The sequence below is a fragment of the Coloeus monedula genome, assembly GCF_965178545.1.
Source record: "Coloeus monedula genome assembly, chromosome: W".
Classification (NCBI taxonomy): Eukaryota; Metazoa; Chordata; class Aves; order Passeriformes; family Corvidae; genus Coloeus; species Coloeus monedula.
In genome coordinates this window covers 408652-428668 of record NC_138821.1, presented here as the reverse complement: position 1 = coordinate 428668, position 20017 = coordinate 408652, and the positions used below count along the sequence as shown (strand labels likewise).

The window sequence follows — 20017 nt, the reverse complement described above, 5'->3', positions numbered from 1 at the left end:
GAAAAAAAAAAGAGAAAAAAAAAGATTATTTTCTACATTTGTGCTACTTGGTCTGAAGAGCTGATTGTCCTGTGTGACGGTGTAGTATTATGATTAGCAACTGCCAATCAGCGCTCCCATGTTTATGCATGAGGCAAACCCTTAGCAGTGTGATGCATCGTGGTTCTTAATGGCAACTTCTTCCTTTGGGTTTGGGACGAGGTCTTTGGGTTGATGGTATTTATTTATGCATGGAGCCTGTTAGCTGTTCGCAGTTGTGGCACAGTTGTGTTTGCATTTACGCTGGGAAATCACGCCCAGTTTCGCCCCGTGCAGCTCAGCACTGCTCAGGGCAGGTGTCCAGGCCAGCTCTGGTCTGTCCCTGTGTTAAACAGACCCAAATTCAGTTCCAATGAAATTGCCATTTGAGGAGAAGTTTGTCCAACTGGCAGCTTCTTGCCAGCGATTTGATTCATTCCGTCACATGGCAATACGCATCCTGCTCGCTACGGAGCCAACTGTGCGTTTTTTCCCGGGATCAGGAGTTCCTTTGGCTTTATGGCAGGCCCTGGGCACAGCAGGGGACCGGCCGGGGTGGGTGCTCAGGGACCACCCCTCACCTCACCTGCGCTCCTGCCCGGCCCAGCCATCCCAGCTGTTGTGCCAGCACGGGCAGGACACACGAGCTGGGGTCAGCAGCGCTCTCCCAGCCGTGTCACCTGTCCCGTCGCTGGCCTGGGTGTCCATCTGAGCAGTCCAGCTGTGTCCCGTGCTGCTCCTGCCTGTTGGGCAGCCCCGGCTCCGGCAGCCCCTTGCCCACCCCCTGTCCCGGCGCCAGGTTTGTTAAGGTGCTTTATCCCCCCTTTGATTTCTCCCTCGTGTCACAAGCCGGATTCACGCTCGAGCCCCAGCTCCCCCAGTTAAGAATGGGTTGTGTTTTCTCTCCGGGTCCAGCTTTGGAGCCCCGATGTCCCCCAGATCCTGGGCCGTACTGGACATAAAGCCAAACCAACTGCTCCGTACCCTTTACTCTGCGTGGAAGAGGTGGCTTGGGGAGGGGGGAGTCGCAGTCTTCTGAGGAGGCCTCTGAGTCCCGTCGGTAGAGTGTTGATATCGTCTGTCATTAAGGGTATATTAGAGATGTGCTTTCATTAGTGCAAGGAGACGTTTTTATTTGGCCTTACTCGGTAGGTTGTGATAATAATGAAAGCTGTGTAATATAGTCGGGGGGGTTTTTTCCTGATTTCTCTGCCAAAGACAGTAACAGATACAAGAACTTTAAATAGGGGTTTTTGTAAGACAGTTGATGATTGTAACAGTGGTTAATCTTCCAGAAAGCTTTCCACGTTCTTCCGCAATAAGCAGAGCCGGGATGTTTCGGCAGAGCCCTGCTGGCAGATGCCACCACTCCTCACCGACACGCAGTTGTTGTAAAACCAGGCGCTGAGTACACCTGCATTCCTCAGTCCAGAGGCAACAAGGGGTATGTGAGGCCATGGCAAGGGCACAGCGGGGCCGGCACGAGCTGCTCCAGCTGGCTGGAATTTGCCAAGGTACTTGTATTATGAAATTTAAGGTCTATTTTATTATGTCATTTTATGTCATTTTTTAACTTTGTGGAAGGTGATATGTTGAACTGAGTGTAAGCTGAGTTTTTCAGACAAATAAAGTAGCTAAAGAGTGAATGTTATTTTATCATTAAAGGGTTTTTACTCACTGATTTGTGCCAATAGATGTCCTTTATCTCAATGACAAGTATTACATTGCTTTCAAAGTTTTATTTATAGCTATTGATGTAAAACCCACACACACATATTATTTGCCAAAGTTCAATAAAGGAGGAAAACAATGCTTTTGCTTCCTTGTGCAATCAAAAGTTTCTGTTTTTTCCCAGGGTTTTTTCCACCATGGCCCAATCCCACACCAAGGGGGGGAGTGGAGCCAAACAGGGGCTCGGGCTGCTACAGCTCTCTCAGAGATAGGGAGGGGTGAGGAGAGCTGAGCACAGCCAGACTAATGCAGGACCCAGTGTAGGACCATGTCCCAAAAGTGCTACCTGGGACTGAGGGCCTGGCCAAGTGTGAGCAAAAAGTACTTGGAAAAAGATCTGGCACCTTCTCCCATGAGCACAGCTCGTGTAGCTGTGATATTAAAGGATAAATCACTTTGTATTTATGTAAGTTATAGAATTACATGATGCAATGTAATTACCATAAAATTATAAAATTTTGTAATTAATTGCACTTTCATTCCCTGAAGCAGCTCTACGGGAGGAGGCAGGAGGTTCCTGGAGCTGAAATTCGATGGCAAGGAGGATGTAGCAGGTTTGCCTTCATTCATTCATTCATTTAGTCAGTTACCCTAGCTGTGGGCAAGTCTTGTTTGTTTTGTCTCTGTGAAAAAAAACAAAACAAAGTGCACAAGAAAAACACTTTCCTGTGTTTCTCTCTTAAAAAACCAAACAAAAGCAGCCCTTTCCTGCCCTCTCTCCAGCTGCCATCCCTCTCTGCCCAGCTGGAGGAGGGTCAGCTTGGGGAGGGCACGGGAGGACCTCAGAGCCCCAAGCAGCACCATGTCCCAGCCCCAGAACAGTAACAAGGCACTGGGGGTTTATTGTCTAGGATCTAACCTTGGCACCAGTGCCTAACCTTGGGGTTAATAAGCTCACTGAAAAATTTGTTTTCATGCTCATTCTCTTCGTGTCCCTCTCTCGACACTGGGCCAGATTCTGCCATTAATTAAATTTACGCTGCTTCATTTCACTTTGCTGAGTGGCCACGGGTGCAGATAAAGGCAGAGCTGCCTCCTCAGCACTGTGTATCACAGAGCCCAGAACGTGGCTCTTCCAGCCTCCTTTCCTTCTCCCCTGGCTGGGGTGTGCAAGGTGCTCCCAGGGAACAGGAGGGGGGCCCTGAGCCCTCCGTGCCCCCTGAGCAGCCCCTGGGCGCGGGGCTGAGCCAGAGCAAACAGGCTGGGTGAGGAGTGTTTTCCTAAGCCCCCTTCCCATGCAGGGAGGTGGTGAGGACCACAGGAGCCAGTGCCACCAGGATGGCTGCTGAGCATGGAAAGGGAAAAACCACTCAAACAGCAAAGAGGCAAAAGCGATGACACCAAGACTAATGCAGCCGCGGCAGGTCATTTCCATCTCACTTGCAGGATTGTTCCCCCAGGAATGCATTTTCCAGGCACTTAGCAGTGGGCACAGCTGGAAGAAGGAAATGGGACCATTTCATTAAGCTGCCGAAAAAGCTGAAGGATGAGCTGGGTGTGTGGCAGGATTGCAGCTGGGCTGGGATGCTGTATCAACATCAGCTTTTCCCAATGCTAGGCCATGCCCCCTGCGCTCAGGTCCAGGGCCAACTCTATACCCATGGAGCTCACTCCTGTGAATTCCACTCAACTCACTGTTTCCCAACCCTGCCAAGAATCACAATTATTCCAGGTTAAAATGCTATAAAACCCCCTCAGTTTTGTCAGCAATGATAAAAAATGAAGCACCAAAACAGCCCTTCCATCCCAGGGATGCAGGGACAGCCCGTGGCAGCCAGGCTGGATGGTGTCCCTGCTCCCCGGAGGGAGCACTCACCCTCAGAGCAGCCCAGCCCCAAGGAGCAGACGCCACACTCCCATCCTCCTCCTCCTGCTCCTCGGGCAGTGCTGGGAACGGCAGTGCTGGGAACGGCAGTGCATCCGTCAGGATGAACTTGACAGTAATGATGTGCCGTGTGGGACCCGCAGCGATCACGGCGCGGGTCCCTCCTGACTGCAGATGAAGTGCTGGCAGCTCTTCTGATCCAGACACTCCGCACCACTTGAAACCCTGCGGGAACTCCCTCAGGAAACAGCCTGGGATGCAGCCTGCAGGGAAAGCTGCACACCACCAGCAGGTCAGGGTGAGGGAGGTGGGTTTCTTTTGGAGGAAAACAGCAGGAGCTTTTGCAATGCCACTGATTTTCAGCACATGTGGGATGGAGGTGCTGAAAGAGAACAACCAGGAGGAAAGAGCCTTGGGATAGGCAGTGTGGCAGGACACCACAGCAGGATCATCAGGTGGGAACAGCTGTCACCAGTGCCCCCACACACAGAGAACAAGCCAAGGCCAGCTCTGCCAGCCACAAGCTGCACCCACTGGAAGCTGCCTTCAGTCTCTGCACACAGCAAACCTCCAGGAGCGACTCCAGGGTCCGGCTCCGAAAGGGATAATGGCAGGAAGCCATAAGATATTAAACCAGCAGATTAAAACAAACAAGACCACTTTGGGTCATGTTACACATCCCTCCCCTCCCGCCTGACAGCACAAGAAATCCAAGGCTGTAAAAGACAACCATAGCCCATAATGGCTCAATAACTCCAGGATAAAAGCGCTGGGGGATTTGGCTGTGAGGAGCCGGGCCAGGGCACGGAGCCCCCCCGGACCCGCTCCGAGCATTATCCCTTAAGTGCTCGTTTAAGCTTCCTTGGAAGTGCTGCCTGCTCGCTGGAGAAACACAATTAGGCCTCGATTGCGGGTGATGTTCACACATTATGGATCATCCTTAAAAATGACAGGAGAAGAATGGAGTGCTCTGGATTCCCCGTGACAGCTCCCTCTCCATCATTCTGGGAACTGCCAGGCTTCAGTTCCACGGTCCCTTTCCCTGCCCCGTGAGCAATGGGATCACAGGCAACACCTCTAGTGACTCACAGGATCCCAGACTGCTTTAGGTTGGAAGGCAGGGACACCTTCCACTAGACCAGTGCTCCAAGCCTGGTTCTGAACAGCTCCAGTGATGGGAAGGAGCACTTCCTCCCCACTTTGTGGCCTTGTGCTCTATTGGCCTTTGGAGCTCAGATGTCACCGGGCAGCCGCTCCTAGAGCAACCTCTGAGCCCAGAGGATCAAAGGCCGCACGTCTCGGAGCTCATCCCTCTCTGGACAGACAATCCATCTCTGTGCAGTCATGGGAAGGATGCCCATCAGCCAGGCCAATGGACTCAAATTAAATAACCTTTTCCCGGCAATTACTGCTGAGAACAAATTCAGCAGGAAAATAGAAGGCAGGTTTTAGACCTGGTCCAAATTTGCAAATCCCCATGCTCTACAGGCAGGAGCAGAACCTGCTCCTGAGGGCTTGAAATTGCTGATTTACAAATAAATCCCTTGCGCTGCCCCAGGTTGTGCTGCTGGAGACAAGTACTTCTAAATGGGATGAGAGAAACACTGCCAAGCAGGAAAGCAGGTGGAGAGTGAGCCCTTTGGAAAGAAGGAGGAAGGAAAAGTGCTTCCACAGTGTTAGACACGGTTTTGGATTCAAATATGACATTGCTGAAGTTCTGCCACACTCACACAGCCAAATCCCCACTCGACAGTAAACCAGCAGAGCTTGGCCAGAGATTCCACAGGAAAAGAATTATCACTGCTCTCCTCCATTTATCCCACCTTCCATTGTGTTGGTTTTGCATCTTGCTCTCTCCCCTGTCACAACCCAGCTCACAAGAGCTCACTAATGGATCAGCTTAAGTATCCAACAGCTCCAATCCCTGCTCTAGAAAATAATCAATCAAGCACTTAATTAGTAAGATCAGGAAGGAGCTGCCCAGAGACCGCTAACAGGGAACAGAATAAAATATCCATCACAGGTGGGATCCCAAACCAGGGCAAATACCTGATTCACCATCTTCTCCAGCCTTTTTAGGGGGTGTAACTCACCTCAGCCTGACACCAGAGGTGCAGAGAACCCCAAACACCAGCATAAAGGGCTCTTACAAAGACACACAGCTCCGTTATTTCTTAAAAAAACCTTTAATTGGAATTCCATCCTTATGGCAAATGACACACAGTAAGATTATCCAAATTCGCTGTGTTACATCAAATGGAAGTCCTTGGTCAATCTGAAATGCATATGTTGGGCTAAAAGCAAGGGTCTGTACACATCTGGCATTAACAAAATCAAAGGAGCTGCTCTCTCTTGCAGCATACACTTCATGGTGATCCCCAGCTCTCTGTCCATGGTGGAAAGGGAGAATTCACTGAACTTTTAGGTATTCCTAGGGAAACCCTAGCCCCACTGAACTCAGCTATGCCATCCTCCTCTCCAGGGGATGGCAGAAGGCCAGCTCCGACACCATCCACACACCTTTTGGTGCCACAGCACCTTTTGGAAGCTTCCACCTTCTCTGAAATGCAGCTAGGACCAAGGGACAGGTTAGAAAGAAATTCAAAAGAGAAAAATTCACTCAGTAATGAAAAAATAAGCCAAACTGCAGAGTGTAAAAGCAGGAAAACAACCTTACCCCACTACTTCCCATTTCTTCCCTCAGGACACCACAGGCTGTTCCTAACTCCTCAATTTCCAGTCGATATCCTGAGGCCAGAGCTCCACAGTGCTGGCAGCTCTGGTGGGCAGATCCCCTGCCCAGCTCACTCCTGCACTTAGGTGCCACCCCAGCTGGGGCAGGAGGACAGTGACCCCCTGCCATCCCCAAAGCCCCCCACAGCTCCAGCCCAGCCTGAGGACTCAGCTCTCACCAAGGAAACCTTGGGATGCAGCGCTGCCTCACATCCCACAGGCTGGCTTCCCACTGCCTGTTCTTGTCAGGGATATGTGCATGAGCAACACTTGTGACTGCAGTGCTGCAAGAGGAGTGTCACTGATAAGAACAACCCAGCTGGATTGCTGTCCAGGGACCAGAGCCTCCCAGATCCGGGCACACCAGGCCCAGAGCCGGTAGCACCAGAGGTTTCCAGCCCACCAGAGGGGCACTCGGAACAGCTACGGGGCAGAGGAGCTGCAAACTCAGCAGGACATGGCACTGAGGAGGGCTCAGGAAGGCACATGCACCATGGGATTCATCTCTCCTTGGGGCAGACACTCACCCAACCCGCTGGGCATTGGCTTGAGAGATGAGGAACTCCTCAGAAACCTCTATGAAAATACCCTTTGACAGCAACCAGTACCACCAGCTCCGTGAGACAGGCCCCATCTGCTAAAAGCTGGAAAATTAAGTGATTTCTACATTATGGTCTAATAGCAGCAACAGAGTAATTATCCCACTTGTGGTTAGAACACTCAAAAGTGAATTTTAAGTACCTTTTATTACTGGGGACAAACGTAATGCCTCAGAATCAGTGCCAGCTAGGATTTTTAGGACTCTCTCCAGTATGAAAATGAAAAGCCATCTGTATTTATAATACCACAAAGTTCATAGGAAATTAACCTCTGCTTTCCACACTTTGTCAATGTGGTGGTCACAGCCTGGACCACCTGAAGGTCAGCTGTGAGGATACAGGAGTGAGTTGGAAGATTTGACAGACCAGATTGTTTTCCACTGACCCCGAAGTGTCACGCAGAGAAGTGGAACAGAGAAAGTTCTTTGTCCAACAAGAGACGTAAGGCCAGTGTTCCCAGATATACTGTGCTTTCTGCTGCCAAGGCAGCGAGCAGAGACCAAGGGGAGGGAGAAGAGGGAGAAGAGAAGCTTCTGGCTCCCTGCCACTGAAACAGGCACAGGCATGAAGGGTCAAGGAAGACTTCTTTCTGCGAGGAACAGGGTGCTGCAGGAGGTTCTGGCACTGAAGGAATCTCAGTCTGTCTCACCCTGGGAAGCAGGTATGGCAGTGGAGCAAGCAACTCTCCAGAGGTATTAGGGATTTACACCACTCCACAGGTGCTCAACACAGCATCCATCCATTCCTTTGGTACCCCACCTTTACTTCTTCCAACAAAACAGAACAAGACAAACCCCTGATATACCACAAGAGGCCTTTTCTCTCTTTAAACACCCTGTTTTCAAAAGATCAGAGGTCCAAACTACTCATGCCTCATGGTTACCTGAGCAGATCAACATGGCTGAGAAGCGTGGCATCTGCTTCCCAGACACCAGCAATTCCCAAGAACCAGCCTGCAGTGCCCAGGTCCTGGCGTTTCAGTGCTAAAGACATCAAGTAAACGTGTGCCCCCGAGGAGGTGCCAGCTGGGCCACCACACGGACAGCTCAGTGCCACGGGACACGGTCACAGCTCTGCTCCCGCCCCGGTGGCAGGAGGGGCCCCTGTGCCTCCCCGGGGGGACACTCAGTGCCAGGGCCCTGCCCAGCTCAGCTCTGCTGTGGGCTGGCAGCCTTTCAGGAGAGCCCCAGCACGGGGCAGCCTGTTCTCAGGCATCTGCAATGTAAAACTGTAAATTACTCCTGGCTGATCATCTCCATTTAAATAACAGCAATGAAGCCATATCAATCCTACCTATGGCACTCCAGAGGTATCCCACAAAAACACAGTACTGTGGCACAGTAGAAAGCACAGAGTGGATCTATAGACCTCCTGGAGAACAAGCCTGACTTCCTAAATTTACTTCACCAAACAGAGAAAGCCCTTTTTAATAAAAATAATAATAATTTAAAAAGCCATTCTGCTTAAGATAAGCCAACATGTTTCCACACATGCTCCTGCTAGGCTTGAAACACACAGTTTCAAAGGATCAAATTCTCCAGTATCACCTAAGCAGGCTAATTCCTTTCAATTTATGCTCTTCAAATGCTTTCCTGCAGATAATGAAAATGTTTTTTCTAAAAAATGTAAACAAGTTTTGTGCGTTCTACTATCCCAGCTAAGCTTTCACTGGAAGTTTCTGGCAGGAGAAAACCAAAACAAAACAAAGCCTTATCTTTATGTTCTAAAAAAAAAAAAAAAAAAAAAAAAAAATATATATATATATATATATATGTATACACACATTATTAAAAAGCATTAGAAGCCACTTGATCTCCAAAGTCTCCAAAGCCATCTGCAAAGTCCCTCTCAGAACAGACAACAGACTGTGCTGGTCAGACTGCACCTTAAGCAAAACCAAAATAATTGTACCTTTGACTTGGCAAGTTAATGCACTCATGACCACCCTGCATACAAATAAATCCCTGCATAGAAATAGAAGCTAATTGTAAAAAAGCTGTGTAAGTTTTTCAGTGCGCACTGCCAGGCTCACGCCAAGTCCGATCGGGGTCGGATGACACGAGATCTCCTCACGCCTGACAGCGTAAACGCCCTCATTTCCCTACTTCCTACAACTCTTCTCAAACAAAGAAAACATAAGAAAAATTAAACCAAAGTCAAGTTCTCTGTGCTGTTGTGGGCGATAACAGCACTGAGAGCACCAGCCTGTGGGTGTGTGCCGGGAGGGCTGGTCCGGGGCAGTGTCCCTCCGCAGGCGGCTCCGAGGGATGCAGGCGGCTCCCGGGCTCACAGGGGCTGGCTGGTGAAGAACGCCTTGGTCTCCCTGCACACGGGGTTGACGCAGAGCGGGCAGCACAGGGTCAGCTGGCGGGAGCACACCTCGTTGGACTGCAGGTGGGAGCACACCAGGTCTGCCAGGGCCTGCAGGGCAGGTGGCAAAGGTCAGAGGGAGCAAATCCAGCTGTGCAAACCCCCCGCCCTAGCCCCGGCACGGGGCTGCTGAGCCTGTGCCCCCTTCTGACAAAAACACACCCAACTGCGGTACAGGAAACCCCTCTGCGCTAGACAGATGAGGTACGCGGGGCTCCATTTCTGCTCTTAAACTCAAAATACGTTAAAACGACCTGAAAACATCCATGCTCAGCAGGAAACACAACTGCAAACCTTTACAGCCACTGCAACATAGCAGATACCTTGGAGAAGAGTGGATTTCCATTGAGAGACTCTGCTCTTCTGATGTTTTCTACTCCACACTGAATCAAAAGTAAGGAGGAAAAAGTTAGATCTGTTAAATCTGCTAGATCCTTCACTGGGTAGCCTTCAAAATCTTCCTACTTCATTCAGAAGTTGCCCCAAAATGACAGGATTAAATGCAGTATCATGGTTTTTAGTATAGCAAAAATTACGATGGGGCAACATTTTGTTTTGCTGCCAAAAATCATTCTTTTTCAGCAATAATTGTAATGGTCTTTATACCAGAAAGACAAACTTGCACCTGTGTTGTGGTTAAGCCAGTTCAGATTAATTTTTGATTTACAGGAAAATAAAGCTCATCCCAAATCATATTGCAAGAAGCAACTACAAACCAAATTGCACCCCAGGAGAAATAATTTCAGAGCAGCACTACCCAAACAAGACCAAACCCACAGAGCATTCACCTCGTTGGCTAAAACCTGGGCATACTCGATATCCAGCTCATACAGTGTTTCAATGTGGTCACTCGTAAATGCTATTGGGACCAACAACATGTTCTTCTTTCCTCGCTGGCACAGTCCTTTAATGGTCTCATCTGTCTGGGGACCAAGCCAAGGCATTGGTCCAACCTGGAAGAAGAAAGGGGAAATAAAGGAAAAACACTCATTAAATCATTCTTACAAAGAACACCCACATTTCCTTAGGCAGGATGACAGAGACCAGATTATGGATGGGATGGAAACAGCTATTTGTATTTCCCTGCTTTTGGTTGTACTTCTCACTTTCTCCATTAATTGTTTAATGAATGGAGACACACTTCCCACCATTACACCTCAAAGGAACAGAACCTGGGCCAGCCTGAACTAGACTGATTAAAATAACTGAAAATGCAAATAAAGGAGTATTTTTTTCAGTTCAGTAAAACCCTGCACAGGGTTTACCTGCTCAGCTTCCCTGAGCACGTACCTTGGACTGCCACACAAGCCTGTAAGGGTTGGAGTAGTTGAGCTTCTCCATGACTCTCTGGACAGTAGCTCCCACTTCTTGAGGATACGGATCGCCGCGATTCACCACCTGCACCACGAACACACCGCACCTCTGTCATCCAGTGAACACTCTGGGGAAGGACCAGATTTGCCTGGCACTTCCACAGCTGTCCCCACACCCTTCCCTGAGGTAACTCACAGACATGGGCAGTGAGTGGGCCGAGAAGAGGATGACCACATCTTTCCTTTTGTCTGGTGGGAACAGGTTCAGTTCCTTCTGGATGTGATCAGCAAAGCACTGCTCAGAGAAACAGAAACAAAGACCTGAATCAGGAACACTGGGAGACATTCCTGCTCTTAGTGATCCAGACAGGCAGCTCCCATGTTTCTTGTCGCCTTAAGAACTCCCAAATTCCCTTCAGTGTGCACAACACTCAGGCAGTGTGTCCAGGGAATGTCACCCAGCACAGGCAGTTCCACCTTGCCTGCCTTCAGTGTTTTTTTCATCTGCTCAGCACACCAGAGAAACTGCAAACCCACACAAAAGGAGAAGCTCCCTGATAAAGACCAAAGGGCCATTTTCTCTGAAAAGAAAGCAGCAAGGCTTCTCCCTCATTGCTCCTGCCACAGCCAGGAATTACTCTTTGCTGCCGGAGGGGAATTGCCAAACCAACATGATCTCTGTGTGCGCTGATCACAGACGTGCTCTGAGCAGAAATTTGGACTAATGGCCTGTAGAGGTTCCTTCCAGCCACCACCATTAGGGTAACATCATTCAGCTTTTAAAACAGGATGTGCACAGTGGTCACTTTCACACCTTATCTTGCCAAAGCATCTGGCATGAAATAACCCTCCTTCTCCTGTAATTTCAGACATGGTAGACAAGACTCATTTCATCGCACAACTAAAATGCACCCTCAGATTGAAGCCTTCCTGTTATCCTTCCTCAGTATTTTTTTCTATATTTTAAAAGAAAATATATAAACCCCAAAGGCTTCAGATCCACACCTGAATAAGAAGGGGATGTGTGGGCCATCGGTCAATTATGCTCCACTTCATCTTTGGCTTCTCCCCTTTCTCGTTATAGTAGCGATAAATGGCATTTAAACTGCTTCCTGAAACAGAATTGACAACACAAGTTCAGCCAGGCCATCAGCAACCTGTCAGATTGAAACAGCCTTGCAGCAAGCTATTACCATATTTTAAATGCTACATAATTAAAATGCAATTGTAAATCAGAGCTGAGAGTCTCCAATGGGAACAATTATATCCAAGCTCATACAATGCACCAGTCTGATCAAAGTTCAGATGATTTATCCACGTTCACAGCCACGTGCCTACAGCACCCCTGCTCTGCTCGGGGGCTCACCTGTGGTGGAGCAGCTGTACTGGGGGTACTGGGTGAAGGCAACAGCCCTCTCAATGCCATCCTTCTCCATCTGCTCAATGGCCTCCTCTGTCAGGGGATGCACGTACCGGAAGCCGATGTAGTACTTGTGAGGCGCTGCCAGCCCAAGCACAGGAAGAGAAAGTGCAGGAAAAGGTGAGAACTCACAGTAACACATCATTAATATTTCAAATAGACAAGAACAGGCAGGCTGAAACTGCTGAAGTAAACTTGTCGATAATTTTCTGGCTACTTTTCTAAACCCTTTCTTTGGCCAAGCAATTTTCTGGTACCTCACTTGGCTGTAATTAGAATTTAAAAGTGATTTATATCATGGTTTGCTTCTGCAGGAACATCACTTGCCTGCTTCTCCTGCATTTAGCAGACACATGGGTCCCAGCCTGGACAGAGCCCTCATGTCTCACTGGGCAAGTCCTAATTTTAATGATGTAATGATAAAAAAGTGTCACTACAAAAAGCTAAATGAACACCCCAATGTCCTCACAGTCCTCAGCTCCAGCTGCCTTCCCTGCCCAGCACGCCTGCTCCCAGGGCACCAAAACCCCAAGGACCAGCACTATTGTCTGGGGCAGCAGAGCAGTGAATCAGGGATAAATGCTCTCCCATTCTAACTTTGGAGGAGTTTTATAAAAAGCTTCATGGCTTTAACACCTAATTTTGGAGGCAATATGATTCTCCCCGAGGACATCTCAGGTTTCTCCATTTTCTGTCTCTAATCTTTTGGGTGTCAGCTTTGGGAGCACGGCTTGGTTAGGGGACGGGGGGCAGGCAGGGGAGGTTTGCTGTTTTGTTTTTTTAAGTGGAGGACAGAGGTTCTTAGGAGAACAAAAGCAAAGTTTCTTTTTCAGGGTTTCCGGGTCAGTGGCTCTGAAATAACATTTAGCAGGTTTCTGAAGGAAGCAGATGTCCCGTGCTTGGGCTCCACTCCATACATTTATGCAGGATTCAGAAAACAGGTTTAGACAGCCCCAGTTCTCTGCAGGAGGCATGAGAGCTCCCAGCTGGGAGCAGCAGCAAATAATGACCCAACTTCGGGAGCCCTTGAGCCAGTAACCTCATTAACATCTTTGAATGGCATTGAAGACAAAAGTCTGACTAACCACAGCAGGGACTGTAGGAGTTTAACCTGGGAAAGGACATTCAAAACATTGCCAACCTGGAAGCAATACCCTCACAGTGTCAGGTTTTATTCAGAACCATGGGCAGCAAAAGGGAGATGCTGGTGTCTGTATACAGACAACTTAAATAAGAGTGACATCCTGTCCTGATTTTGGCTTGGATAGTTAGTTCCCCTCCTAGGAGCTGGTACAGTGCTGTGTCTGAATTTAGGAGGAGAGCAGTTTTCCTGACACACTGAGGTTTCAGTTGCTGCCCAGACCAGATCAAGGCAAAATGACCCTGAAATTATTTCTTTTTTGCCACGTTTCACATGGTACCAGCACCTCCTGCCAGTTACTCATTAAGAGGGCTCAGCACTCCCAAAGTGCTACCTGTGAGCACACCACATTCCCAAATGCTGTCTGGAAGCACATCCAGCTGTTCCAAGCTGTTCGGAAGGAACACAGTGCTCTGCAAGGTCACTTGGGATGATGAAGGAAGTGGCTGGCAGTGCTCAGCACATTCTATTGTTAAACTGCAGCTGCTGTCAAGTAAAAAAGGAGTCTCCAAAGGACTTATCAGGTGGGAGAGATGCCCAGAGAAGGGTGTGACTGCACAGAGAGTGGTCATCAAACAAAAGCAAGTGGGAGTGGGACACTGGGAATAGCAGATAAACCGTCCAAGTTTTATCTCCAGAACCTCCTGCAAGCCTGACCCTTCAGGGGCTCCTGCTCCAAGATCACTCCTGCCTTGGGTGACACAGCAGGCCTCAGGCTCTGACTGTACTTGCAGGGACTGTACTTCGAGGGACAGCTCGAACTAAGCTAGGGAGTCACATCTGTGGAGAAAGGTTTGAACATCACCTGAATGAAGGCACCAGTGACACACTGCATTCTGAATGGATGAAATAAATTTAGTTCTAGCCTTCCAAGAATGTTGCTTTTCACCTTCCAGACCCTTGTAGTAGTCCTTTTCCTCTAGCCCTTTTCTAGCCAAGCCTGAGGCAAGTGCCACAAAAAGCTACAAAATAGCCCTGCGTGGAAGGACATTCCCAGAAGCATCTGCACCCATTTCCCATCACACTCAGGCTACTGGGCAGAGTGGCACAGGCTACCCCATACCAGTCAGCACTCCTTGCTGGGAGGGAGTGAGGTTTAGAGGGATTCTGTGATCCAGAGAGAGGGGAGGGAGGCTGTATTCATGTCTGAAGTTTTCTCATCATGAAGGACTGGCAGAGAGCATCTCCTTCCACCTCAGCCAAACTGTCCAGCCTTATCTCCTGCTGTGTCCCCGGGCGGGGCTCACTGCTATCGCTCAGCCATGCCCTGCAGTGCTCATCTACAAAGCCTTGTCTTTTCTCCAACTGTCCTCCTTTCAGCCCTGAAACAGCTGCTGAGAACGCCACTCTGAACCCCTCCTGCCACACCTGCCTTAGTTGTTCACATGAAATACATTCCCCTTTTTTCCCATCTAAGCCTCAACCACTTGTCTTCAGTGCAGGCTTCCTCAGGCTCAAGCAGGGCTTACAGGGCAGGTGTGGCTTTGCAGTGCCACACACTAAGGGAGACTCCTGGCACCTGCCTTTGGACACCTGAAAATAACACACTTTGTCTATCACAGTCATCTTCCCATGAGCACAGGAGAGACAGAGAGGTGACTCCCTGAGCCCAGCCCTCAATAACGACCTTACAGTGAATGGAATCCCTCCTGCACTGTCTTTGCCATGACCTCCCAGCAGGGCTGAGATCCACAGCACCCCACAATGAAAACCAAGAAGCCAAAGCTGCTTTGCAAGCAAACAGTTCCAAGACAGAGAGCAAAGGCAGCCCGTAGGAGGCTGAGCAGAGCAGTACCAGTGCGAGGAGACATGCTGTCCAGCAGCTTCACCATGCCCTCTCCCTGCACCGCTGTCCACTTCTTGATCGGGGAGCCCCCGCCGATCCTGCTGTACTGCTCCTGGATTTTTGGGGTGCGGCGCTTGGCAATGAGCGGTGCTAATTGACTGAAGCATTCAAGAGGGACGTGTTAATAGCACAACCCAAACCACCAGCCCTTCCCCAGCGCTCTGCTGCAGCAGGTTTTCTGCGGCAATCTCCGCAAATTACAGCAAAGCAGCATGGTTTGTTTGATGTTATATTCCACCACCCTGCCCACACCTCAATCTGCAATTAGAAGAGAACAACCGTGGCAAACATACTTCCAGAGCGTTCTAGCACTGCCTCTTGCACTGACTGCTCCCAAGATGAAGTAGTCTTAGGGAATGCTGCTCTCTACAGAAGGTAAATATCACAGCCTACAGCTCAGACAGCAACACCCAACACCGCCTGTACCACGGGAGATCCCAGTGCTCCTCACTTTTGAGCCGGAAGGGTCATTAGGTCTCTGTCCAGGAAGAGACGCAGTAAGAAATCGTGGACATCATCCAGCCGCTCCGGGCCTCCCATGTTCAACATCAAGATTCCGGTTTTAGGTTTCCTGTGGAATCAAGAGAGGTTTCAAATCCTAGGGACCTACTGCTTTTATTTTTATTATTATGACAAAACATCCAGTTTATCCTCCCTGCATTTGCCTTTTGCAAAGGCAGCTCCTATTCAGAGGCTCCGCCTGCTTATGTAAACGCTTGGTTTACCAACAGGAATAGACAGACACAAGTATCTACACGATCTTTGCTTTTTTAAAAAGTAACCGCTTTGTAACAGACTTTAGCTGGAAACGAGCTAAAAAAGCTGTCTTGCAGCTGCAGGCTCTAAGGGAGGTTATAAAACAGGGTCTCAGCTGTGGATTCCTACCAAACCAAGCAGCAGCTTCCCTGGATAACAGATGAGCCAGTCGCACAAGTCTTTGTCTTCATTACTGTGGGGACACATCTCATCTCCTGCAGCAGTGACAGCAGCAAGAAGCCTTTCTACACATAAATTCATGCAGGGCCAGTTGTGTTTGGGTTGGGTTTTTCCACAGTGGCTTTTCTATCCAGGTGCAGGTCTGGCACACTATTGTAAGGATGACGTCCCATACGGCACAGCAGCACAGATGGTGGTATCAGCATTTACAGAATGGCTGCTGATCACAACTCTCACCCAATTTCCCCATGGAATTGTTTCCCCTGCCCAAGGGAGCCCACAGACCAGGATCTCTCACTTCCCAAGCAGATGGTTTAGGTTGCACAGGGAGCTTTGCCCTCCTCTCATTAAAGCCAAAGTCTCACAACAGGGCACTGAGAGGAGCCCAGGCCTGCGCCAGTGTTTCAGGACCTCAGCTTCTAGTCCCTTTCTGCTGGAGTGTTTATCAGAAGGCTGCTGAATAAAACCCAGGAAGCAAGAACCAGAACTTCGAATAATAATGATAATGAATGTCCTTCCATTGCTCCTACACTGCCTCAGGCCTTACATGGGCCCCGGGCTCACGGAGCTCTGCAGGAACAAGGCTGTCCTTGCCCTGTGGAACGGAGAACACAGGGCTGGGTGAGTGCAGCCAGGCAGATAAACAATCACACACTCACAAAGCAGACCAAGCCCCGTGGCTGCCCTGCTTCTATCAGGAAGAGGCAGCGGGCACAGAGCCCCCGCCCTGCTGCGCACACCTACCGCTCCTGGGGCTGGATCTGGGGCTTGGTGCTCTCCGTCACCACGGCGGCCGTGGCCTGGCCTCTCCATCGCACTGGCACCCGCAGCTGGCTGCAGCTCCTCAGCACTGCGGAGAGATAACAGCTCTGATAACCTGCGCCAGGCCGAGGGGCCCCTCGCCAGCACAGTGCTAATCCCTCCACAGCCACACAAACCCACTCACAGCACCGCGAGCTCAGCATTTTCTCACTCAAGCGCCAGGTCCTGAAATCAAAGAAAGTCAGGAAATCGCAAGCTTCTGCCTTCCTTTGAGCACTTGTTATACTTACAGCTCTGCAGATATCAGGCAGCAACCAAAAAGCGAACCAAAGCCTCGCTAATCTGTGAGTTCCAATCATAACTCCAAAATAACTGGTGACAACAGAGCAGAAACAAGGGGCTGACACTAAGGAATAAGCATCAGACTGTGTAACTCCTCGTGGGTCAGACACACCTGGGCACACCCCAGACACAATAGCACAGAGTCCCTCAGCAGCCGACCCACCCTCTGGGAAGAGCATCTTACAGCTCACAGTTCTCTAATAACCTCCTGAACGGATGCTGAACAGACTCAAAACCTGCTGAAATCAATGGCAACGAAACACATCCTGCAAATCCAGCCTCTTACTCGGGATTACGAGTACATAGATGTGGATGCCTGCATCTGCACTTATACAAAAAGCTGCAAACTAAAGAACTTCAAGCATCACTGATGCCTGAAAGAGTCTTTTCAAATATTATTTTTTACTTCCAGTTCTTAGGTTATTACTTTCTGAAGGGCTGACACTATATGCTAATTATAGAAAACAATAAGTTCAGAAGTTTCAATGGCTGCATTGATACTTCTGCACTGTAACAACGCATTTGTTCTTGCCCCAGAGGGGGCTGGGGCACTGCCCAGGCTCCCCAGGGAACAGGCACAGCCCCAAGGCTGCCAGAGCTCCAGGAGCATTTGGACAACGCTCTCAGGCACAGGGTGGGATTGTTGGGGTGTCCCGTGCAGGGCCAGGAGCTGAATCAATGACCAGGAGTCCCTTCCAACCTAGGACATTCTGCAATTGATAATTTAAAGTGAGGTTTATGCACGTTTCCATCTGCATCATGAAGGACATAGTGCAGAACGGGATGTACAACGAGGATGATCCCAGCTCGACGGAACATTAGTAAGTGTTCTTTCGTATGTTTTAGAAGTGGCATTACGATATTAAACTCTAGAGCGAAAACTGGGGTGGGTAAGGTGCCTCTCGGTAGGGACACGATGTGAGCGCTGCAGGGGTGAGCAGCGGGAGGACAGCGGTGACCCTGCCCTGCGCCCAGGGCTCACACCTCCCACCGCACCTGCGGCGAACTGCGACACAGGCAGCATTTCCACACAAACGCTTTCAAACGGGAGAGCGGCTCGTTTCAAACTGAATTCCACAGAGGGTAAAATATATAACAATACAGAAAATCAACGAGAAGCTGAGCCCGACAGGAGCAAGGGGCACGTCTGCCTCGGGTGGAGAGACCCTGAGCATCGCAGCCCGCGGCTGAGGAGACCCCGCGCGCGGCTGAGGAGACCCCGCGGCGCACTGGGCGGGAGACCGCCATCGTCCTGCCCGGTAAGCCAGCCGGCCGCACGGCCCCCGGGGCGCCCGCCGCAGCAGCCCCGCCGGCCCAAACGCGGGTCAGCGTTACGAAAGGCGCCTCTCGGGCGTTGTGTAACGCGGTGCCGGCGCTGCCGGCGGCGCCGCCGCGCTCCCGCCCGCGCAGCGCCCGCGGTGTCCGGGCAGCCCTCAGGCCGCCCGCCGCCCCCGGCCCCCCGTTCCCGCCATCGCGGCGGCGCCCCCACACTCACAGTGACGCCCGGCAGCCGCGGCAGCAGCGGCCATCTTGGCCGCCCGCATTCCCTCAGACAGCCGCGCCACCGCCCCTCGCGTTACACCGCCCCGGCACCGCCCCGGGACCGCCCCGGCACCGCCCCGGCACCGCCCCGGCACCCGACGGCAGCGGGGGCGATCCGGGGAGGGCTGGCGGCGGTCCCGAGGCGGGTGTCCCGTAGGTGGCCCTGCCCCGGCTCCCCTCCATAGTCCCCGTGGACTCCCACGGAGCAAGGGCGAGCGATTCCCGGTTTGAAGTGACGCTCTAAACTGCAAAACGTTTTAAAACTGCAAAATCTTTTAAAAGAGATTTAAAATGTTTTTGTAAAAAATGCTGGGGTCTTTCTCAGCGGGCGCCTCATGAGAGATGAGGGTTCGACTTCTGCGTCCCATCAGACACATTGATGCAGGAGCACAGAGCTTGCCTGGTAACCTCCATTCCCGGTAGAGACTCAGCACTGGAATTCAGGCATTGGAAAAGGTTGCCCAGGGAGTTGGTGGAGTCACCATCCCCGGAGGTGTTCAAGAGGCATATGGATCTGGCACTGTGTGATGTGGTTAAGTGGTTTAGGAATTCCAGAGGTAGCGCTAGGTTGGTGGTTGCACTTGATGATTCTATGATAATGATACTATCATTTAAACACAAAGGAACAAACACCACAGCAGTTATCCTGCACATGTGGGTGGTTTGCATCCCAAGCTTCTTCAGCAGCAGTTTTGGACAGCAGCAGAGCCAGCTCTTGGTGCCGAAGGCTGGCAGCAATGTGTTCTCCCCAAAAGTGCCTTACAAAGCAGGTCAAGGTAAGCTTGAACATAGATAAATATAAAATAGTACATGTAAGGAGAGGTAATCTAATCAAAGCTACAGGACAGTCATCCCAAAGCTGCTAGGGACAAGGATGAAAGGTCCTGGAGCCAGTGCTGGCAGTCCAGTTTACCAGTTCCCAATCCAATTACCAATCTGACTGTGTGGAGACACTGTGAAGAAAAATGAAAGTGAGATGAGAAATCCAAGTTCTGATTGCACATTTTCTTCTCTTTGGCAGGCTTGTTTTTCCTTCCTAATAAAAAAACCCCCAAGTTCTCTTGTGCTCCAAGCAGTTGCAGCATCTTTCCCAGATCCCACCCCACCTCTCTCCACCAGCTGCCAAGGGAATTGCACAGCAGTCTCTGGTAAGTTCCACAGCATCTTTCATTCCAGTCACCTTTTAAGCTCCTTATCTGATCTGCCTCTTCCATGAGCACTTCTTAAGTCCTCAGTCCTTCCTCTAGTAGCTCCCCTGATAAGGAGATCTTTAACCTTTTCAGAGCAGCTCAGCCCTGTCAAGTTTCAGGACTGAAAACTCATCCCAAACAAGTGATGTTTTTCAAAAGCATCTATTCCCAACACTTCCTTCCCATCACTTCAGGCACTAGAAGGGAAGTATTTTATAAAGTTCTTTACCTGGTGCCAGAAGTTCAGGC

At 50.2% G+C, this 20017-nt stretch overlaps 1 protein-coding gene across 1 annotated transcript; it reads right to left on the bottom strand.

Annotated features, from left to right (window-relative positions):
- Positions 1–5747: 5747 nt before the first annotated feature.
- LOC309584571 (ferrochelatase, mitochondrial) lies at positions 5748–18611 on the bottom strand. Its single transcript, XM_082300657.1, has 11 exons — positions 18532–18611; positions 16677–16782; positions 15448–15567; positions 14946–15094; positions 11956–12090; positions 11595–11701; positions 10786–10884; positions 10567–10674; positions 10065–10229; positions 9600–9659; positions 5748–9327 (listed from the first exon to the last, which is right to left on the bottom strand). Exons 1-11 carry the CDS (start codon positions 18578–18580, stop codon positions 9193–9195), a joined length of 1233 nt encoding a protein of 410 aa, XP_082156783.1. The 5' UTR covers positions 18581–18611; the 3' UTR covers positions 5748–9192.
- Between the last annotated feature and the right edge of the window lie 1406 nt (positions 18612–20017).

Bases quoted from the DNA above. Each gene is read 5' to 3' on its own strand.
- LOC309584571 (XM_082300657.1), bottom strand. From the start codon at position 18,580: ATGCGGGCGGCCAAGATGGCCGCTGCTGCCGCGGCTGCCGGGCGTCAC. The intron at 10,885-11,594 runs GTGTGGATCTGA...TTCTCTGAGCAG, and splicing joins CACATCCCCTTCTTATTCAG to TGCTTTGCTGATCACATCCA. The intron at 10,230-10,566 runs GTACGTGCTCAG...TTCTTCTTCCAG, and splicing joins GGCTTGTGTGGCAGTCCAAG to GTTGGACCAATGCCTTGGCT.